General features: G+C 41.6%; 1 protein-coding gene across 1 annotated transcript in view; it reads right to left on the bottom strand.

Moving 5' to 3' along the window:
- LOC122753085 (phospholipid-transporting ATPase ABCA3-like) overlaps window positions 1-22,574 on the bottom strand; it is a 265,236-nt gene that overhangs the window by 14,143 nt on the left and 228,519 nt on the right. The window contains exons 21-28 of the mRNA XM_044000190.1: window positions 20,442-20,495; window positions 19,405-19,609; window positions 18,506-18,713; window positions 12,038-12,196; window positions 4,628-4,813; window positions 4,460-4,488; window positions 1,505-1,627; window positions 1,063-1,260 (exon numbers count right to left, since the gene is read on the bottom strand). Of these exons, the coding sequence (XP_043856125.1) occupies window positions 1,063-1,260; window positions 1,505-1,627; window positions 4,460-4,488; window positions 4,628-4,813; window positions 12,038-12,196; window positions 18,506-18,713; window positions 19,405-19,609; window positions 20,442-20,495 (1,162 nt within the window). The remainder of the gene's footprint in view (window positions 1-1,062; window positions 1,261-1,504; window positions 1,628-4,459; window positions 4,489-4,627; window positions 4,814-12,037; window positions 12,197-18,505; window positions 18,714-19,404; window positions 19,610-20,441; window positions 20,496-22,574) is intronic.

The raw sequence follows: 22,574 nt of genomic DNA, 5'->3' as shown, positions 1-22,574 counted from the left end.
CTGATGGAGACAACCTAGGGCTCTCAACCTAAGGTTCTTTGGAATAACAATGCTTTTATTCCAGTGCCTCAAGCCATCATCTTTGGATACAAATCCTGTGGACATATAACCTAGAAATTGCTTCTGCAGGTGCTATAATCACAGCTACCAGTCTTAAGTTCTTGCATTGAAATCCTTGGTACTGTAAAATTCTTCAACATCAGAAATGGGCATGATTTTATTAGCAGAAATGACATTAAAGAAGAGGCATTAGCACCTGTTTTGCAACTGCACTCCTTAGAGTGGTAGCACCCATGGAACCCTTAGACCTTTCCATCTGACTTATAGTTGAAACCTTCCATATGGGTTGTCTTCCCCATTAGAACGCGAACTCCTTGAAAGCAGGGACTGTCTTACTTTCCTCTTTGTTTCCCGAGTGCTTTCCACATGGTAAGCATTCCATAAAATGGTTTTTTTAAATTATTATTATTTTTTTTTTGGTGAGGCAATTGGGGTTAAGTGACATGCCTAGGGTCACACAACTAGTAAGTATTAAGTGTCTGAGGCCAGATTTGAACTCAAGTCCTCCTGACTCCAGGACCAGTGCTCTATCCACTGCACCACCTAGCTGCCCCATTTTATTCTTTCATTCACTCACCTGTGCTGGTATTAAATATTTGCTGAACAGAATGGAATTGAATTGGGACAGATCTTAGATACCCCATCTGGTGACACACTTCGATCTGTCCATCCCTCTTCAGCACTCAGTGGGGAGCAAGTCTATTTGGATTCCAAGGCCCCGGATAAGAGGTTGGTCAATTAATGGGTTTGGGACTACAATAACTGACTGTGAAAGGGAGTCCTGCAAACAATACCCTGTGCTCAGCCTTTTAGGGCTGATGGTTTTAGTTTTCTACCACCTCTTCCCAGTCTTCCATCACTAGCTTAGCAGTGGTCTCTGTGTCTTTCACCTTTTGAGCATCCATTTTCCTCATTACAGTTTCCATTGTTTCTCCTTCATTGACTGTCACCCTTTCCGTCCTTCAGGGAAGTGTGTTCCCTTGGCTGTGGGGAAGAACTTACCGTATTGAGATTACTGAGGATGCTCTTTCCATTGATAAAGGCATCTCCAGATGTGATCATGTTTTCCCTGGTCAGCATTTTGAAGGTGGAGGTTTTCCCAGCTCCATTGAAGCCCAGCAGCCCAAAACACTCTCCTTTCTGGACTGTAAAGGAGATTCTATTCACAGCAAGGATAGTTTTCTTCCTATGGCTATATACCTAAGAAGCACCCAAAAGAGAACCCACATATTTCCTATGAATTGTGAAAAACAGGGCTATGAATCCTCATGCAATAAACACCACCACACCTCCTGGGATAGTAGAAGAGCTCTCCCCCTTATTTCATGCTATTTTCCCCCAACCTTATGGATCCTAGAGACCAGTCACCCTTCATCAGTTATATATTTGAGATGCCCCTGATGGGGAAGGCCCTCGGACACCCCTGACTCTCATTTGGCTTTACCTTGGTGAGTTCTTTAGCGACTAGAGGGGTGTCCTGCAACAGTTCTTGAAGTGAGGTCAGAATTCTCTCTCTCTCATTTTCCACATCCTCGTCTTTGAAAATCAGAGATGGCTCAGTATGTACCTGTAACTTTCAGAGAGATGAATCACAAGCATGAATGTCTTTCAGGCACTTAGCTCTCTTGAGATAAGGTTGGGAGAGGTGGCTAAGAGGCAGGGGAAGTGAGGGTATGAGTCAAAGGGGCAGCTAGGTGGTGCAGTGGATAAAGCACCAGCCCTGGATTCAGGAGGACCTGAGTTCAAATCCAGCCTCAGACACTTGACACTTACTAGCTGTGTGACCCTGGGCAAGTCACTTAACCCCCATTGCCCCGCAAAAAAAAAAAAACCCAAACCAAAACAAAACAGATGAGTCAAGTATTTAGAGATATCAAGCAAGAAGCTCTTGGCTACTTTTGGGCTTTTGGAACATTTCCCACCTCTCAATTAAGCTGACTCCTGCCTTCCCAAGGACAATCAGGGACAGTGGATCAGGAAATACTGGAAATATAAATTTCATGTGGCATTCCATGCATCCTGATGCTTTTTGGGTCAGGAATACAGTGATACATTTTTAGGAAAAGAAAGCCTCTTTGAGGTCTCAGAGTATCAAGCAGCAGGGTGCAGAAAGGTATGGTTTTCTTAACTATTTATTCCCTTGCGGAATTTGCCCTTAGGAGAACAGACATGTCCACAACAGAAAGCAGTTCCTGTCCTGCCTCTCTTGAGGCTGACAATGGGAAATAATGGATTTATATGGGTACCATGATTTTTTGTGAAACCCAGTGTTATCCTACCAGTCACACTGTGAACATTCAACCTGAGAGAGAGAAAGAGAGAGAGAGAGAGAGAGAGAGAGAGAGAGAGAGAGAGAGAGAGAGAGAGCGAGAGTGAGCTTCTAGGAGGACCAGGATAAAGGGCTTTTCTGTCCTTCCAGGATGCTGAGTGAATGCTTCCACAGAGCCTCGTGCCTCTCCATATGCCAGAATCACATCTGCTTTTCACGGAAAACACAAGCTGGGAGACTAAGACGTCTCCTGTCCCACTTCCCAGACCTTGAGCCTATAGCTTGTTTTTCAAACAGGGGAAGAAGGAATAAGAGCACAAACTAGGCTTCCAGTGGTAGGAGTAAAAGTGAAAAAGAGGCAATAGATGGGAGAAGTTGAAATGTTGTCTTTCCTACAGAGCTGTAATCAAGCTCTGGGTTTAGTTAGTAGCTCTGGTCACTTACTAACCATCTAACTAGGAGTAAGTCTCCTAATTTCTCTTAGTCTCAGTTTTATTATCTGTGAAACGAGAATAACAACATTGGCACCGACTAACAACCTCAGAGGGTTGTTGCAAGGAGATCACTTTATAAACTGAAAAGCACCGTAAAGATAGGTTATTCTATGTAGTGAGCATAGAGGTATGGAGGCACATGAGCTAGAACAGATCTGCCTCCAGTTTTAAGAGGGAACCGGGGGATGACAAGGAGAGCAGATAGAGATGCCAACCCGTAGGGGTCCACATGCTGTGCATTGAGCCGCTAGTGACAGTGAAACGAGAGAAGGACGTGGTACAGACTCAGAAGCCATCAGTGAGTCGGACAGGGGAGAGAGGCTGGAATCTTGCCTCTCCCTGGTACTGTGAATTATACAGATTGTGAAGGTCTGAGGGGGAGAGGGAAATTTGAAGTGACCTTGAGTTCTTTCCTGATGGGAAGATAGGGACTACAGAAAGTGGAGAGTTGATTGGCTCCTTATGAAGTCTAAGCAACAAAGACCATCGAGGTCCCTGTTGGAAGCAGGAGAGTTTCCTTGTGTGTTCTAGGTTATGAGATGAACCATTTTGCATTTTCTCTCATCTGTCTTGTTAGCAAGAATGTTGCAGAGGGCTTGAGGATGCTTTCCAGGAGAGCAAAAATGAGCCAGATAATCATTCTTCCAGGGTTTTCCTGGATGGGACCATGAACCAGAGAGATTTTGTTTTATAGAGAACAGACCAGATACTGATGTTCTCAAGGAATTCCTGGGTGGGTGGGTTGATGAGGTAAAGAGATTTTGTGATTACCCCTCCAAAATTGTGTCCAATTGTGCCAGGGGCTGGGGTTCAGCTGACTCATAGATCTCATATTGAAACGATAGGACATGGGGACAAATTGGATGTACTGAGGAAGAAGGAAGAATTGAATATAACTTGGAGGTGTGGGAGCATCATAAGCATAAATTCAGAAGTTATAAAGGGTAGGTTTGATGGAAGAAGATGGGTGCTCTGTTTTGAACGTTTTGCATTTGAGGTGCTGCTGGCTCATTTGGTGTCTCCACCAAATGTTTGGGGAGCAGCTAGAAGTGTGAGACTGGAGCTTAGGACAGAGGTCAGAGCCAGAGATACAGATATGGATGGGAATATTACTCATCAAGAGGTAATATTTGGAGTCAGGAGAGGACATGAAAATCCCACAGAGTATATGGGAAACAAGAGAGTTTAGGACAGAGCCTTAGCAGGCAAGAGAGAGAGGGGAATAAGCAAAGGAGTCCTGTGCTGGAGATATAATTCAAGAACCTTATGCTTATACTAATGTGCACACACAAATAAATATAAGATAATCTGAGGAGGGAGAGAGCTCTAACAAGTGGAACTGTGGAGGGAACTGGGAAAGGAATCATAGAAGAAGCAGCAGCATCTGAGTTGTCTTTTTTTTTTTTTTTTTGGTGAGGCAATTGGGGTTAAGTGACTTGCCCAGGGTCACACAGCTAGTAAGTGGTAAGTGTTTGAGGCCAGATTTGAACTCAGGTCCTCCTGAATCCAGGGCCAGTGCTCTATCCATTGCACCACCTAGCTGCCCCTGATCTGAGTTGAGTCTTAAGGGGGAGAAGTATGTTTCAGGCATGTGTGGGAGAGCTGGTGCAACTGCATGAGGGTAGGAGATACCCACTGGAGACCAATTTCTGGTGGGGGATATACCTCAAGTGAGTCTGGCCAAGAATGTAGTGATGCAAGAGTGGATTTCCTTCCTTTCATGAAAGGAAGAAATGTGAAATCAGCCCCTTTAGCTGATCAAAGGCTAAGAGAAAAACCTCATAATTTAAGTTTCTTACTGAGCCACTCACCAATTTCTCTCTCCCAAAGATCTTACGGAAAGAGATTTTCAGTTTCCAGAAGAAGTTGCTCTCAATGAAGAAAAGCAGGAGGAAAAAAATAAAGCCAGTTATAGCCATGGCGTTCAAATACTTTCCAATCCCAAGAGGCTGCCATGCGTAGATATTCTCTTGAATTATCAAACCACGGCCTAAAGTGAGACATTGACACTTCATTGAAACTTTGGTTTTACCATTTTTTTTAACTTACTGTCTTTAGAAAGGTACAGGTAAAATCTCATCTTTGCTTATATCTTTAAAAAGAAGCATTCCTTAAGCTGTTATTTCCATATCTTGGAAGATGGCCCAATATGACAGTATTGATCTGTTTAAAACAAATTCCCTCTATGGAAAATATTCAAGTTCAACAAAAGGCTTTCTCTGGTCTTTCCTTATGACTGTCATATTTCACAGCCAAAGTACTTCCATATCCTCGAATGTGGAGATAATAGACTGTAGCTGAATTTTTCAAAATCTTTTTTTTCATCAAGCGAATATCCTTTAGCCCCCTTTCTCAATTATACATACAAATCACCCCAGAAAAAGACACTTCCTCATTTAAATTCTTTTTGTTGTTGTTGTTGTTGTTGTTGGGGTTTTTTTTGCGGGTTTTGGTTTTTTTTTTGGTGGGGCAATGAGGGTTTAAGCGACTTGCCCAGGGTCACACAGCTGGTAAGTGTTAAGTGTCTGAGGCCAGATTTGAACTCAGGTCCTCCTGAATCCAGGGCTAGTGCTTTATCCACTGCACCACCTAGCTGTCCCCCTCCTCATCTAAATTCTTAAACCAGTTATACCGAATAACTATGCTCTGAGGCAACTATACCAATTCTCCCTTCTATGGTTGAACTGGGTCTCCAGAGCCAAGGCTACTATGTCCCTTCAAGGATCTCAGGGTACTACCCCTGAGGGATTGGGGATGTCTTCCTAATTCTATAGCACATGATTACCCACCAAAGTGCTTCTCCTTAATGATTATGAGTTGGTTATCAATTAATCAGATTTAATTAGCCTTTGGAAAGGGGCATGTGCTATTGTGGTATAACTGGCACAGTTAAATACAAACACCGGCCCCCTCAAAGTTTGTGACACACTCTTTCAACAGAACATAACTGAGCTCAAACACAGAGGGCAAATGGCATAGGAACAACTCTTAGCTTCCGGAAATCCTTTTGCTGGCATCCTCAAGATGTTCCCTTTAGGTATGGTGCAGCTTTTCTGCTGGGCTCTTTGTAAAGCTTTGAGTCTGTGTCCAGTCTATCGTTGGTTCCAAAGCAGATTCCGGTGACACGGCTGCCAGTGCCTTTGGGGAAAGATTAGAAGTCTTCCAAACCAGGTCCCCTCCAGTCACGGTGAGCAGGGAGACCAGGGAGACCAGGTCCAAAGCCTAGGGCTCTGCTTCTCCCTCTCAAGCCCCAATCAGTTCCTTCTCAGGGCTTCGTTGGCACATTCTCACCTCTCCAATCTCTTGGGTTCTGAACTCATTGTAGATAGGTCCTACAAGGCATGACCAAGTTCCCTCAGCCAATCCCAACACTCTTTCTGTGCAATGTCACTCCAGTTCAAGGACTTTCACTCAGTCTGAAGCCCATGAATGAACAATTGATAATTGAAAGTCCTCATCTAGTTAAGATATCAGGTGGGGTGGAGTGACTCAATGGATTCAATCAGCCAATCCCTACCTTTACATTCTGTCTTTTCCAGTTTTAATATTTGCTGTACTTAGCAAATTGACCTGAATGTTTGGTGATGTTCCTAGACCCCAGTCCTCCATAGCACAATAGTTCCTTGTTGAGGTTCTGCATTTCCTATCTGAATGCTTTCCTCAGTGCCTCCTATTAGAGTCTCAAGTAAAGTCTCTGTGGCACAGTTATACACACACACACACACACACACACACATGTGTATGTATGTATATATTAGAATTTTTATTTTCCCAAATTACATGTAAAAACAAAATTTGATATCAACTTTTTAAAAAAACTTTGTATTCCAAATTCTCTTCCTCTTCCCCCCACCAAGAACTCAATCAATTCAACATAAGTTATACATGAGTAGTCAAGCAAAACATTTCTGTGGCACAGTTTTTAATTAAGTCTAATCATTAATGTTTTTGCATACTTTCAAATAAACAGTGATACAATTTAACAAACAAATATCATTTTACAAAGTTCTAATAGGCTAATACCTATCTTGTTGTTTGTGAAGGCCTTCCCCAATCTGAAACAATAAAGAAAAAGCTAGGGAAAAGGATAAGGCGATCAAGTTTCCCTTCTCAGAGGGAAGACCAAGTTCCTTTCAGAATCCCCTGAGCATGTAGGACTCTTCCCGAAGGGATTAATGGACCTAGGGTCACTTGGTAGTTCGCCTCCTCACCTGCCAGTGTGGCTTGGTGCTTGTGTAGCAAGCAACACTTGTCCACTGGATGGGGGTGGAGGGCTGGGATTCTCACCTTCCTTTCCCATGGAGGGGCCCCTCTATTCAAGGCTCAGAGGATACCAAATGCTGCACTGAAACTCTCACTGTCTTCCCTTCCCACCAAAAGGGTCCCTCTACTCTGGACCCTCATACACAGGCTGGGTTTAATCATTGACCAATTTAAAAAGAAAAAGAAAATGAGATAATGCCTATCTTAGAAGGAAAGCTTAATCCCTTACAGAGATCCTAGAACATATATGCTTCTACTCATGGGGACTAGGGACCTGGAATTGACTAGAAGTTGCCCCTTACCTTCAGATTAAGAAACCAAACAAATTTTACTTGGTGCTTACAAAATGCCTCTGGGTCCCAGCGGGGCTTGGGCAATTCACTATTTCCTTCTTTCACTGAGACCCCCTTACATTCTGCTCTGGACCCACACTCAAGAGGATGTTTAATGCTGTAAAATTCTTCTATATCTCTGCAACAACATAGGACAACCCAGATTTTCTCCAGGGATCTCTGAAATCCAAAGGAAATCCAAAATTTCTCCAGGAGTCTCTAGTCTATAGGTGATTCTCCTATATTTCCAGAAAAATGTCCTCTGAGTCCCTATACAAAAGAGTACCCCAAATTTCCCAGTGGATCACTGACACTATAAGGACAACCCAAACAGAATTCCAAACTCACCCAATAATTAATTTCAGAAACTGAAAAAACCAGAATCAGTTAAGTCCCAAACAAGAACAAGACTCCCAAGAAAAGAGATTAAGCAAGTTTACCAGCAGGTAAACTTGATCCTATGGATCTGGATTCCTTAAGGATTTCACTAAGGCAAGCCTAAACAAAACAGTTTTAAAACGAATGAAAAGTATGAATATTTATCAGGATTTGGGGTCTGCAACTTCTGATATTAGATGCAATACTCACATGGAGTTAAAGTAATTCAAAGGTTTTTTCAAAAGAACTGACTTTTGGGGCAGCTGGTGGCACAGTGGATAGAGCACCAGCCCTGGAGTCAGGAGGACCTGAGTTCAAATCTGGCCTCAGACACTTAACACTTACTAGCTGTGTGACCCTGGGCAAGTCACTTAACCCCAATTGCCTTACAAAAAAAAAAAAAAGAACTGACTTTTAAGTAAACAAATTGGGAAAACTGACTGTGCAATTTCTTTTCTGAAAAGAGAGAAAAAATTGTTAATTTTTTCTTAACTGGAACCCAGATTAGGGAATCCAATAACCAGAGTCTTAGGTAAAGAAACTCTTGAGGAGTACCCAGAAATTCAAAGGGATCAGTATTTATCCCCAAATCCCCCACACATGATGCACATAAACTCTGGGGGTTGAGGGAATTCCTCATCTCAATCCACATTCATTGACAGTCAAGCTACCCAGGGCAAGGCTAGCTATAGACCATGGGACCTTCCATCCCTATTTCCATTCTCTCTGGCAAGTAGGCTTTCCAGAGTAACACTAGTTATATCTCCTCCTGAGGGTGCTGAGGGTTGGTTGGTTGTTGTCCTTCATTCTCGAAGAGGACCAAAATGACATCACTATGTTAGAGTCAAGTTACAGTGTGTTCAACTATGGCTGATCAGACCAATATGAGCTCAAAATGTTTTACCACAGGTTGGGCACAAATAATCCATGTGAACCCTCCTAAGGGTTTTGGGGGTATCCCTGAGGAATTAGGGGTATCTTTCTGATGATATTGGCTTGAGCCCTCATTCTGGCATATTTTCCCCAGTATGATGAGTTGATTATCAATTAGTCAATTAGTTTTCAGAAGGAAGCATTCACTACAGTGGTATAGTAACAATGCCTATTGTATAACATCCCACCTTCCCCCCCCCCCAAAGTCTGTGATACACTCTCTCACTAGTACCTAAAGAATCTAGGGGAAAGTGGGGGGAAGGAGAATCGTAGCTTCTCATTGTTGTTTTTGTTGTAGGTTCTTCTTTCCCTTTGTGGGCTGCTCAGAAAGTTCCCCTTAGTCATGATATAGCTTCTTTGATAGGCAGGCTCCTTAGAGAGCTGTGAATCTGCATTTCCAAATCATATCCAGTCTGTTCTTAGTTCCAGATGCAGACGCGGCCTTCAGGCCACTGTATTGTTAGGGACTGTCCATATACTATTGATGCTATTGATAGGAAGACGGGGAAATCCACAATCTTCTCTGAAGGTTGGGGAGAGGAGACCAAGACTGAGACTGAGGCTCAGGGTTCTGCTGGTTCCCCATCCCCCAAATTTCTTTTCATCAATTTAGCTAGAACATCATCTCCTTTTTGCTTGTTTGAATCTCTCAGGTCACAAACAAGCTTCCTCATTTTAGACAGGCTTCAGAAGGTGTTGCCAAGTAATCTCAGCCAGTCAGAAGGCTCTTTCCAGGCAATTCCATTTGATCAAAGATCTCACTTAGTCTAAAGCCTATGATTGAGACCTCTTCTCATCTGGTTAAGGTATGAAGCTGTAACATTTTATCACTAACTGTAAGTGAAGCAGAGGCAATTTGAATGATTCACCATATGTGTAAACAAATGCAAACACCTATTTTTCACCCTCCAATTTACTAGAAAGGGGTTGAACATTAGTTTGATTTGTTCTCCAGCTCTGGCAGGTGGGAAAATAACGTCTAGCAACATACTAATTATAATGGAATTACGCAGCAATGAAGTTTGGATGTTTTATAGACTTTGTTGCAATGACGTTTGAACTCATTCTTCGGATCTCCCTAATCTCTCCAAAAGAGCAAACTGAATATTAGATGGACCTGAGCAGGCCGGTCCTCTTCCCTACCTCTATACCTGCCTTCTGACTCCTTACTGTGAGGAGGACTGTAACAGTAAACTCAATGTGGCCATGCTGTGGGCCGAATAGGGAAGAGACAGATGTTTCTACATAGGTCCTAGCCTTCCAGAGCCAATGCCTTCTTTCACATCATTACCCTCCTGGCCTTCTGCTTCACTGTTTGCAGGAATCTTAAAGCTTTAAGTTTGAATTGCATATTTCCCATAGTATATAATGGGACCTTAATACTGTTGTGAAAATTTCTAAGTCCAATGAAGGAAAGAAACAGCAAAGTCTCCAAGCTGTGGAAAATAGGTTTATTGAGAGAGGGTGCCTGTCTCACAATAAAGCTGGTCAGTAAGGGGTAGGACCTGAAAGACCCCGAGCAGTACCAGGAGATGGTATTTATACCCCATAGACTCTCAGACTCCTCCAATTGCACCCTCAGAGAATTGCAAATAGTACAGAAGAGCATACATTGAAACTTGAACATTATCTTTAGTGATAAAGGCCATCTAGCCAACTAATCACAAGAGGGAAACTGTCCTGCATCATACTTCTTTTTTTTAATTATGAAAGTATTTTATTATTTTCCAGTTACATATAGAGATAGTTTTCAACATTTGTTTTGTTTGTTTGGTTTTTTTGCAGTGCAATGAGGGTTAAGTGACTTGCCCAGGGTCACACAGCTAGTGTCAAGTGTCTGAAGCCAGATTTGAACTCAGGTACTACTGAATCCAGCGCCTGGTGCGCCATCTAGCTGCCCAACATTTGTTTTTATAAGATTACTAGTTTCAAATTTTGTTCCCTCCCTCCCCAAGACAGCAAGTAATCTGATATAGGTTATATATGTACAATAACATTAAACATATTTCTGCATTAGTCATGTTATAAGAGAAGAATCGGAGCAAAAAGAAATAACCTCAAAGAAAAACAGCACCAAAAACAAAAGAAATACTATGGTTCAATCTGCATCTATATTCCACAGTTCTTTTTTTCTGGATTTGGAGAGCCTTTTCCATCCTGAGTCCTTTGGAACACTGCAGCATACTTTTAAAGCAACATGGTTAGGTCTTTCATCCTGAAGCACACTTTGAAAGCAGCAGGCCATATATCTCGATGTTGATTGGTTCCTTCAGCTTAGTAGATACTATTTTCTTTCTTTCTTTTTTCTTTTTGGTGAGGCAATTGGGGTTGAGTGACTTGCCCAGAGTCACACAGCTAGTAAGTGTTAAGTGTCTGAGGCCGGATTTGAATCCAGAGCCGGTGCTCTATCCACTGTGCCACCTAACTGCCCCAGTAGAAACTATTTTCAGTGTTGTGGTTAACCACGACGCACCTTTTGAAAAGGGACATCACTACAAAGCTGATCTATGATCCTTAGTTGAACATGTGGTCAAGAGTCAAGTTTACAAGTACCGCATTGAATCAAACCATGAAAAGAATATTCAGAAGACATAAAAGAACAAGTTATACAATACCTATGCTCTGTGCTAGAATATTAAGTTCCAGGAGACTAGAGAATACTTATCATAGTTAAAGCACTCATATCTAAGGGGTGGGGAAAATCTCACTCACATTATTAACAGCACTGTCAATATTTACACAAACTAGAATTTAGGGATATTGCAAAGGAGGGTCTCCCAGTCACTCCAGAGCAGGCTCCGCACCTTGCCCAGCTGCTGCCCAGGCATCCCCAAGAGCATTGGTCTAGGAATATTCCCATCCTTTCCCCTTTCTTAGTCTTCTAAGACATTCACAGCAGGAATTGAGGTCTACCCTTGTTAACTTTTTCAGGCACTGAGGGCATCAGTGAGGTCATTACAGTTCCAGAGTACTCTGTGCTGTCCCAGGGACCTTAGAGGGGTAATGGGATCCTTTTAGAAAGGATTCTGCTCCTTACTTCTTAGAAGTCTCAGTCCATAAGCCATCAGTCAGTTGTCTTGCATTTTTACCTCAAATCTTCTCCAAGAACTTCCTGATTCTCCTTTGTTATGGAGTATGTCTTATGAAGTGACAGTAGCCCCTGATGACACTCAAGTTCTTTTCCTTTGGGGCAGAGGAGAGTACCATTCACACGCCCACCCCTGCACCCTCTGCTCCCAATGCTGGAAAAACAGAGAAAGGACTCTTTCCAGGGATTAAGAGTAGGTGGCGAGTGGGCAGATACTCACTAAATTTTTGGCACTGATTCCGTGGAATTTCAAAAACTTTACAAAACTCTTTGAATCTATAGTTATAATACAAATTGGAGAAAGCCATTGCTAGGTCATAATTTGGTAGTAACTGGAATAGCGTATCTACAGTTAGGTTAAAATTTTGAAACCTTATTCCTGTGATGAGAAAGAAAAAGATAAATCAATAATGTTTAGTCTCCATCTCCCTACCAAGCCAGTTTTCCCTTGTGCCTTTCCTTTTCCTGTCCATGGCACTCTTACCTTCCTAGGCTCCAGAGGAAACCCTCTGAGTCATCTTTGATTCTCCATCCCCTCCTCCATCATCTCCTTTTCCAATTATGCTTCAGTTCCTTTTAATTTTTCATGTGTAGTTCCTCTAATGTCTTTGCCTCCTTTTCTATCCCTTAGCAAGTCCTCCCCCTCTGCAACCTGTCGGACCCTCCCTCACTGCCTCACATCTGAGGCCCTCCCTCATTCAATGCATCCTGAAGGTGTTTTTTAGACCATACCTGTAACTTCATTGGTATAGGACACTCTTGATGAGAAGTCTTAGAGAGAAATTAAGGGGCACAGGGACTAGGCCTGGAATTAGGAAGTGTGTTCGATCATTTGCAGTCATGTCTGATGTGATGCCATTTGGGGTTTTCTTGGCAGAGACTGGAATGGTTTGCCATTTCCCTCTCCAGCTCATTTTACAAATGAGGAAACTGAGGCAAACAGAGTTAAGTGATTTGCCCAAGGACACATAGCTAGTAAGTATCTAACGCCAGATTTGAACTCATGAAGATGAGAATTCCAGACTTCAGGCCTGGCACTCTATCCACTTTGCCACCTTGCTGCCTGGAGTCGAGTAGACCTGAGTTCAAATCTGGCCTCAGACATTTACTAGCTATGTGGACCTGCTGCCTCAGTTTCCTCAAATGTAAAACTACCTCCCAGGGTTATTATGAGGATGAAATGGGATATCTGTTAACCACTTAGCACAGTGTCAGGTGCATAGTAGGTACTTAATAAATGCTTGTCTCCTTCCTTCCTTAGAGGGTTGCCTGGCACACCAGAGATTAAGTGACTTGCTCAGGGTTACACAGACAGTATGTGTCAGAAGCAAGATCTGAACCCAGTTCTTCCCGACCCTGAGGCTGACTCTACATCACACCACACTGTCAATTAATCTCTAGGATTAAAACATTACTTCTATCACATCATTCTCCTGTCTCAGAACCTTTCATGAATTTCCATCTTCTAAAGAAAAAAGCCTTAACTTCTTAGCCTAACCTCCAAGGACCTCCAACCTCATCTCCCATTGTTCCTTTACACAAACCATTTTGTTAAATCCGTGGGAGAGCACAGGGGTGTGTCACTCACTCACAAAGACTCAAATTTAATCCTTCTCATTTCACTATCTGTCCCAAACCCCACTCCTACTCTCTCTACTCTGGTTTGTTTGTTTGTTTGTTTTTTTGGTGAGGCAATTGGGGTTAAGTGACTTGCCCAGGGTCACAGGGCTAGTAAGTGTTAAGTATCTGAGGCTGGATTTGAACTCAGGTCCTCCTGACTCCAGGGCCAGTGCTCTATCCACTGCACCACCTAGCTGCCCCTACTCTCTCTACTCTGAAGGGACTAAGAATAAGAACTATCAATCACATTTGTACAATCTGGGTTTTCACAGTCCCAAAGCTAATATATACCATGGGAATCAAGCTTAAATTGTTCATCTTGATCCAAATTCAACTAATGTTCATATGCTCTACTCTGGAGGTTTCAATACCATGAAGATCCCTACTAGTCTAACTTTCTCTCTCTCTCTCTCTCTCCATTTCCCCAAGCTATCTAGGTATCTGGATCTGGCTCATCTTCTGGTCACATTCTCACCTTCTTGTCTAATAAAATTTAAATATCTAAATCTAGAACTTGTAACCCTCCAGGTTCCCCACTGACCACTTTCTCCCTCTTTGACACAAACCCCATAGGTGCCATACTGACAAAAACGCTGACAACATGGCAGACACTTTCACATAACCACAGTGCCAAGATGTGTACCAGCTCCCTTTCTTTCACATTGATTTAAGTTCTGTGGTAACAACACACTGCCAAGCAGATCCAGGAAGACACAAGGATGGCATATCTCTAAAACTCTCTGTATCAAATAATCACATCAACAACTTGCTCACAATAACCACTGAGGAAACCACAACAACCCAACTCCCAGGTCCTGTTTCAAGTCATCCTTATGTATGGTAGTTGCCAGAGCCAGGAACATAGTCTATGATTCCACAAAGAATGTAAACTATTTTGAGTAAATGTAAACAGCAAAGGAAGCTCCAACTATTCCAAGGGAGATCTCGCATATGATCCTGGGCCATCCGGGCATTATGCCTTCTTTGTTGCTGGGGTTGGTGAAGGGATCCACAATGTTACCTTGTCCTGCTGTTAACCAAGATGACAACTTCTTTTTTTTTTTTCTTTTTAAAAATTTATTTATTTAAAGTTTTGAGTTTTAAATTCTATCCTCTCATTCCCTCCCTCCCTCCCTTCCTCCCTCCCCAAGGTTGCAAGCAATCAGCATAGGTTATACATGTGCAATTATGTAAAACATTAACATATTAGTCATTTTAAATAAAAAGACTCAAGTAAAAAAGGAGAGAAAGCGCCAAATAGCATGCTTCAGTCTGTGTCAAATCAATATCAATTCTTTCTCTGGAGGTGGATAGTGTGTTTCATCATTAGTCCTTTGGGATTATCTTGGATCACTGTATTTACTGAGAGTAGTTAAGTCATTCACAATTGCTCATATAGCTATAATGCTGTCACTATGCACAATGTTCTCCTGGTTCAAGATGACAACTTCTTGCTAGTAAGTTCACCCAATTAACCCTAATAAACCCAAACTATTAATAACCAAGCTAGCATGGGCCCCTCTTTCTTCAGTATCTCAGTATTCTATTGGAAGGTATGTCACCCAACAATTGGCATAATTGGGGCAGAACACAACTGCCCATTGCAACGTATTCCTGGATAAGGAAAGTATCTTGATGCTTCTTGGAAATATTTTCCCTCTCCTTACTGCCTATAAAAATTCTATTCAGTCTTTGAATCCCAGAACAAATCTTACTGCCATGCTGACTAAAATTCCCTCTCTCCCCTCTGCATTCCTACAGTATTACTGCTTGTGCCAATATTCAGTAATTACCTTTTTTCCTATGTACATGTCTTTGAGTATTAGTGCATTAGCTGGAGACTCTAATACAGTGTTGGGGTCGGGTAGGGGAGTAACCCTTAATACTTACTCAACAAATATTTCCTAAGAGCTTACTAGGTTTGTGGCAGTGTACTGGATGCTGGAGGTGGGGGTGGGATTAAAAGAGAAATAAGGGGGCAGCTAGGTGGCGAAGTGGATAAAGCACCAGCCCTGGATTCAGGAGGACCTGAGTTCAAATTTGGCCTCAGACACTTGACACTTAGTAGCTGTGTAACCTTGGGCAAGTCACTTAACCCTCATTGCCCTGCAAAAAAATTTTTTAAAAAAATTTTAAAAAAGAGAAATAAAACATGATCCCTGCCCCCCCCCTTTTTTTTTTTTTGCGGGGCAATGGGGGTTAAGTGACTTGCCCAGGGTCACACAGCTATTAAGTGTCAAGTGTCTGAGGCCAGATTTGAACTCAGGTACTCCTGAATCCAGGGCCGGTGCTTTATCCACTGAGCCACCTAGCCACCCCTGATCCCTGCCCCTTTTTGAGCAGGGGATCAAGAGATGGGAAGAGTAGAAGGTGACTCTGATGTTTTTAGCCTGGGGGATTGGGAATATGATAATGACAGAAATAAGGAAGCCAGAAAAAGGCAGGTTTAGGGGGAAGATGATAAATTTGTTTTTGGATGTATTACAGTTAAGATGATGCAGGATAGTCAGATGGAGATGTCCAGTGGGCAGTAGGAAACTGAAGTGTCTTCCTTTATGAGATTGCCTTCATAAACTCTGTATGTATGTGTGTTTGTGTGTATATGTACATATATATATATATATATACACACATATATATATAAATACACACATGTTATCTTGTATGGACCTAATTATTTACAGTTGTCTCCCCCATTAATAATGATGATGATGATGGTAGCCACCATTTATTTAGCACTTAATATATGCTAGGCACTTTTCTAAGTGCTTTACAAATGTTATTTCACTTTACCCTCACAACATTGAAGGTAGATGCTATTAAGATCCCCATTTTACAGTTGAGGAAACTGAGGCAAAGAGAGGTAAGATGACTTGCCCAAGGTCACACAGCTAATAAGTGTCCAAGGTTGAATTTAAACTCAAGGGAATCTTCCTGACTCCATTAAAATGTGAACTCCTTAAGAGCAAGTACTCTTTTTTGCTACTCTGTGAATCTTTTATGTTTAGCACCTGGAAAACTCTTATCAAATGCTTTCTGACTGGTGGACAAGCACTGACCTTGATAAAGAGACTAGTCCTAGAGATGCTGATTTGGGAGTCATCAGCTGAAGCTGAGACTGGATGAGATCACTAAAGGGGGAGAGGGAAGAAAGCAAGCCAGATAGCAATAGTTGAAGTCTGGGAGTACCATAATTACTCTCAAGGTAACAGAATAGCTACAAACTAAAAAAAAAAAAGACAAGATGTGGGTTTGATATCCCATCTTTGATATCAGATCTTTCACTGGCATGTGAACAATCTCCACAGCTGTAGATGAAGTATAGCTCTGTCCCCTTGGGGCCTTGAAGGCAAGAATTCTCTCCACATCTTCTGCTTGCATGCTCTATTATTTTATTTATTTATTTATTAATTTTTTTGGTGAGGCAATTGGGGTTAAGTGACTTGCCTAGGGTCACACAGCTAGTAAGTGTTAAGTGTCTGAGGCCGGATTTGAACTCAGGTCCTCCTGACTCCAGGGCCCATACTCTATACACTGCGCCACCTAGCTGCCCCTCTCTATTATTTTATACTAGCTTCCCTTGATTTTTTTTATTGTATCCATATGACTTTAAACCTCTCTGGCAGTTCTCCATTATTGGTTGCATTTATAATTGTTTGGTACCTATGAGTCACCCTGGATTCTTCCTTACATTTCCCTACACACTGCATGGCCTCCCTCCACATCCAAGTTGTTGCCAAGACCTGTCTATTTCACCTCTGCAACATCTCTCCACTACACCCCCTTCTCTCCTTTGACACTGCCACCACTCTGATGCAGGCCTTCATCACCTCATACCATTGCAATAGATCCACAACAGTGGGTCAGCCTGCCTCAAGCCTCTTCCTTCTCTAATCTATTCTCTGTCAGCCACTAAAGTTATTTTCCTAAAGTGCACATATGATTATGTCATCCTCCTACTCAATAAACTCCAGTGGCCTCTTATTACCTCCAGGACCAAATACAAAATGTTCTGCTTGCCATTCAAAACTCTTCATAACCTAGCCCCCCTCCTACCTTTTTAGTCTTCTTATTGATTTTTTAATTTTAATTTTAATTTTTGCAGGGCAATGAGGGTTAAGTGACTTGCCTAGGGTCACACAGCTAGTAAGTGTCAAGTGTCTGAGGCTAGATTTGAACTCAGGTCCTCCTGAATCCAGAGCCGGTGCTTTATCCACTGTGCCACCTAGCTGCCCCTTCCTAGTCTTCTTATATCTTACTCCCCAACATATACTATTCAATCCAGTGACACTGGCCTCCTGGCTGCTCCAGGAACAAGAGACTCCATCTCTGGGCTCTGGTTGTCCTCCATGCCTGGAATGCTGTCTCTCCTCATCTCTGCCTCCTGACTTCCCTGGCTTCCTTTAAGTCCCAATTAAAATCCCATCTTTTACTGGAATTCTTTCCCAACCCCTCTTAATTCTTAACGCCTTTCCTTTGTTAATTATTTCCTATTTATCCTGTACATACCTTGTTTGTAAGTAACTGTTTGCTTGTTGTACCCCCCATTAGATTACAAATTCTTTGAGGGCAGAGACTGCCTTTTGACTTTTTTTTGTATCTCCAGTTCTTGTTATAGTGCCTGACACATAGTAGGCACTTAATAAATATTGATTGATTGGTAGATGGTTTGGGCATTTAAATGGGCAAATGACCTTTTATGTTGATGGCTAAGGAGGAACGAATCAAATGGTCAATCGTCTTCATCCAGGACTGGCAGTTCTTGTTCAATTTTTTTGTGTGTGTGTGAGGCAATTGGGGTTAAGTGACTTGCCCAGGATCACATAGCTAGTAAGTGTTAAGTGTCTGAGGCTGGATTTGAACTCAGGTCCTCCTGAATCCAGGGCTGGTGCTCTATCCACTGCGCCACTTAGCTGCCCCTCTTGTTCAACTCTTAGTGATATCCTTATCCTTAAGTCTGTTCCTATCCCCACCCCATAAACATGCCTCTTCTCCCCTCACTCCCTGATTCACCAGAATGACTTAGTAGATGTTGGTAGAATGGGGTCCTGAGGATGAATGTCCTTACCTTTTGTAACTGCGAAGCTAGAAAAGATGAATGGAATAATGCCTGAAACGATGTTCAGAATTATGAGCTTGGCACACCCAGAAGCAGCACCAGAGAAGAAGAAGCTCAACAGGTACATGCAAGGTATGACAGACCAGCCATGCAACATTAATGTAATTATGGTAGCTCTATGGATGTAAGCTTTTTCATCCATGACTTTCATTAAGACCTTGGGCATGAACACAGTTTCAAAAGGCAGAAAGAGAAGAAAGAATTAATAATGTATTAAGAAATCAATTCTGCACACCAGAGGGGAATGCATTAGTCCCTACTCTAAAAACAAGTTTTTCTTCCTTTTTTATGTAAAAACAAGTTTTTCTTTTTTTTTTAATATAAAAACGAGTTTTTCAACTCCTTAACAATCAGTTCAATCCAACCCTTTGTAAAAATCTTGGCACTTCATAATGAAGATGAGAGATAACTTCATTTCCTCAGCAGCCAAAGAGTCCCCAATGAACAGCATTCCCTTACTGTCTTTGCCTCTTTTTCAAGTTGGAACAGTTTCCCCTTCTAATTGGTAAGGTAAAAGAACCACAGAAGGGATGCTTTAATCAATGCAGATATCCCCAGTGACATCAAGTCTCCAAATCTTTGGGGCAAGATTTTAGGGAACAAATATATAGGGAGCTCAGCCTAAAGAGGGTCATCAATGTTTCTGTAGGTCCCAGGGAAATTGGCATTCTTCAACTGAGGGCAGAGGATCTAGAAACGTTTAAATTGTGTTTCACAGTTGGTAGGAGCCAAAGTAGTAAACTTGACTTTCCTGGCTAGATTCATGTGCTGGGTGGTGTTGTCTAAAGGGGAAGTTTCTATGATGTGCAGTAAAATGGATCTCAGTATATACACTATCCAACACTTACCAGTAGTAGCAAGCCGTTAATGAAGATGATGGTTAAATCCCACAATAGGGAAGCAAACCAGTAATGAGTTTTAGAGATTCCACTGATAAACTGAATATGTTTCGACCTTAAGACTCGTTCACTGATTGCCAGAATAGCAAATGAACTGACCATGAATGACATTCCAAAAATCAAGGAAATGGAAATAAGATATCCCTTAAAGCCCCTATGAGAGACAGGACATGAGGAAAAAAGAGATCTGTGAAAGATAATCCATTATCAGTGACTACCTTCAAGAGTCAATATTTCAAGGTGCTAGGATTTTGTATGCCTGGGAAGCCCCTGTAAGCCCTCTGTGATTTAGTAGTGCCAAAGGCTCAGACAGTAATCTGTCCGTGGTCATGAGTCCCATTCCATCCCATCTTCTCCAGCAGATTGCCTCCTTTATCATCTCCCCTCTCACTTATTTTCAACCTCTCCCCATCTAATAGTTGCTTCTCTAATATCTACAAACTTCTCCATGTCTCCACCATCCTCAAAAATACCTCACTTCATCCATCCTCGCTAGCTATCATCACATTTGTCTTGTTTCTAAACTCCTTGAAAAGGCAGTTGACAACTGATGCCTCCACTTCCTTTCCTCTCATCTTCTTAATTCTCTAGTCTGGCTTCTGACATCATCATTTAACTGCTCATCAAAGGGACCGGACTTTGAAAGAGAAAATATCCCTTAATTGATAAACCTACTGACCTTTTTCCTCAATCCTAATTCTTCTTGACCTTTTTGAAGCCTTTGGCAAGGGAAGGGTTAAAGGGAATAAGCATTTATTTAACTTCTACTATGTGTTAAGCATTGTGCTAAACATTTTACAAACATCTCATTTACCTCAAAAGGTGCTATTATGATCCCCATATATAGTTGAGGAAACTGAGGCAAACAGGTTAAATGACTTGCCCAGGGTCAAACAGCTTGTAATTATTTGAGGCCAGATTTGAATTCAGGTGAACCATCCTCTTCTCCTTGATCCCCTTTTCTCTTTAGATTTTCATGACACTACTTCTCTCCTTGTTCTTCAGCTGTCTGACTAGTCCTTCTCAGTTTCCTTGGCTGAATCTCCATCTGGGTCACTCCCATTAACTGTGAGCATCCCCCGGGCTCTGCTGCTCTGGGCATTCTTCTCTTCTCCCCCTATACTATTTCATTTGATGACCTCACCAAGTCCATGAATTCAATGATTAACTTTATGCTGATGACTCCAACCATAATCCCTTTCCTAACCTCCAGATTTACATCTCCAGCTGCAAATTTGCATCTTGAACTGGATGTCCTATAAATATCTTAAATTCAACATGCCCCAAATTAGGCATTGCAGAGGATAGTATGCTGGACCTAGAATCAGGAAGACCTGAGTCCAAATCCAGTTTCAGATCCTAGCTGGGCAACTCAATTTAGCTTCTATCTGCCTCAATTTTCACCTCTGTAAAATGGGGATATTAATAGTGCCTAACTTAAAAGGGTGGTTGGGATAGATAAAATGATAAATATTTGGAAAGTGTTTACAAACCTGCGGCATTATATATAAATGCTAACTATAGATAGTGATATTTATGTTATTCCCACCCTTTCCAAGTCCTTTCTAATTTTCCTATTATTGTTGAGGGCACCCAGGCTTACAATCTAGGTGTCATCCTCCACTCCTCACTCTCTCTTATTCCCATTATCCAATCTATTGCCAAGTTCTGTCAATTCTACTTTTGTAACATTATTCCTTTATGTCCCCTCAGCCCATTTCCTCTCCTTGGATACCATGGTCACAGTGGTGCAGGCCCTCATCACCTCACACCTGGACTACTGCAGTAGCCTTCTGGTTGGTCTCCCTGTCACAAGTCTCTTCCTATTTCAGTCCATCATCTACTCCAGCTATCAGTTTTTTTAAAAAAAATTATTTATTTTATTTTAAATTTATGGAACAAAACAAGCATTTCCATAACATAGTATAATAAAAAGCTAATTGTAGTTGTGTTGGGTAAGTCACTTAAGCCTGATTGCCCCACCAAAAAAAAAAATTGATTGCACATGAAACTGCAAATCTGTTATGTACAACTTGCTATTCCTTTTAAATATATAATAAAGTGATCATGTAAATTTCTTTTTTCTCTTTGTTCTTTATTTCCTGCACAAATATGCACACATATATAATCACTATATACATACTTCTATTTATCAGTTCTTTCTCTGGATGCAGATGGTCTTCCTTCATATGTCTTTTGCAGTTAATTTGAATATTTATAATAGTCAAAATGATTTACTTGCTCAAAGTTGTTCTTAAAATGATATTTGTTAATCCAAGACAACTCTGAAGGACTTATAAAAAATGCAATCCATCTACAGAGAGAGGACTGATGGTATCTGAATACAGATTGAAGCATATTTTTTGTTAGTTCCTTTATCTGAAGTTTTGTTTTTGTCTGTTTTCTTTCATAACCTGGATAATGTGGAAATGTTTTGCATGACTACTCATGTATAACTTATATTGAATTGCTTGAATTCTTGGTGGGGGGTGGGGAGGGAAGGAGGAAGAGAATTTGAAACACACAGTTTTATTTTTTGTTTTGTTTTGTTTTTTTTGGCAGGGCAATGAGGGTTAAGTAACTTGCCCAGGGTCACACAGCTAGTAAGTGTCAAGTGTCTGAGGCTGGATTTGAACTCAGGTACTCCTGAATCCAGGGCTGGTGCTTTACCACTGTGCCATCTAGCTGCCCCCTGGAACACACAGTTTTAAAAAATTGATGTCAAAATTTATTTTTACATGTAATTTGGGAAAATAAGAACTCTAAATGATAACTAAATAAAAACCCCACCCCAATATCATTGTTACTATATATTGATCATGTCAGCCTCCTACTCAGGAAACTCTAATGGCTCTGTATCACCTCCAGGATCAAATACAAAATCCTGTTTGACATTCAAAGCCCTTCATAACCTGTTGCTCCATCTTTTTAGTATTAATTTTTTTTTATAACTTACTCCTCTCCATGTATTCTGTGATCCAGTAACCTTGGTGTCCTTGCAGTTCCTCACACTCCATTTCTCACCTCTGGGCTTTGCCACTAGCTGTCCCTCATGCCTGGAATATTTTCCCTCTTGTTTCTGCCTACCAGTTTCCCTGACTTCCTTCATATCCTAGCTA

This window comes from Dromiciops gliroides, chromosome 1 (genome assembly GCF_019393635.1).
Source record: "Dromiciops gliroides isolate mDroGli1 chromosome 1, mDroGli1.pri, whole genome shotgun sequence".
Lineage (NCBI taxonomy): Eukaryota > Metazoa > Chordata > Mammalia > Microbiotheria > Microbiotheriidae > Dromiciops > Dromiciops gliroides.
The sequence above is the reverse complement of the archived record's forward strand: the minus strand, read 5'-3'. Positions and strand labels throughout refer to the sequence as shown.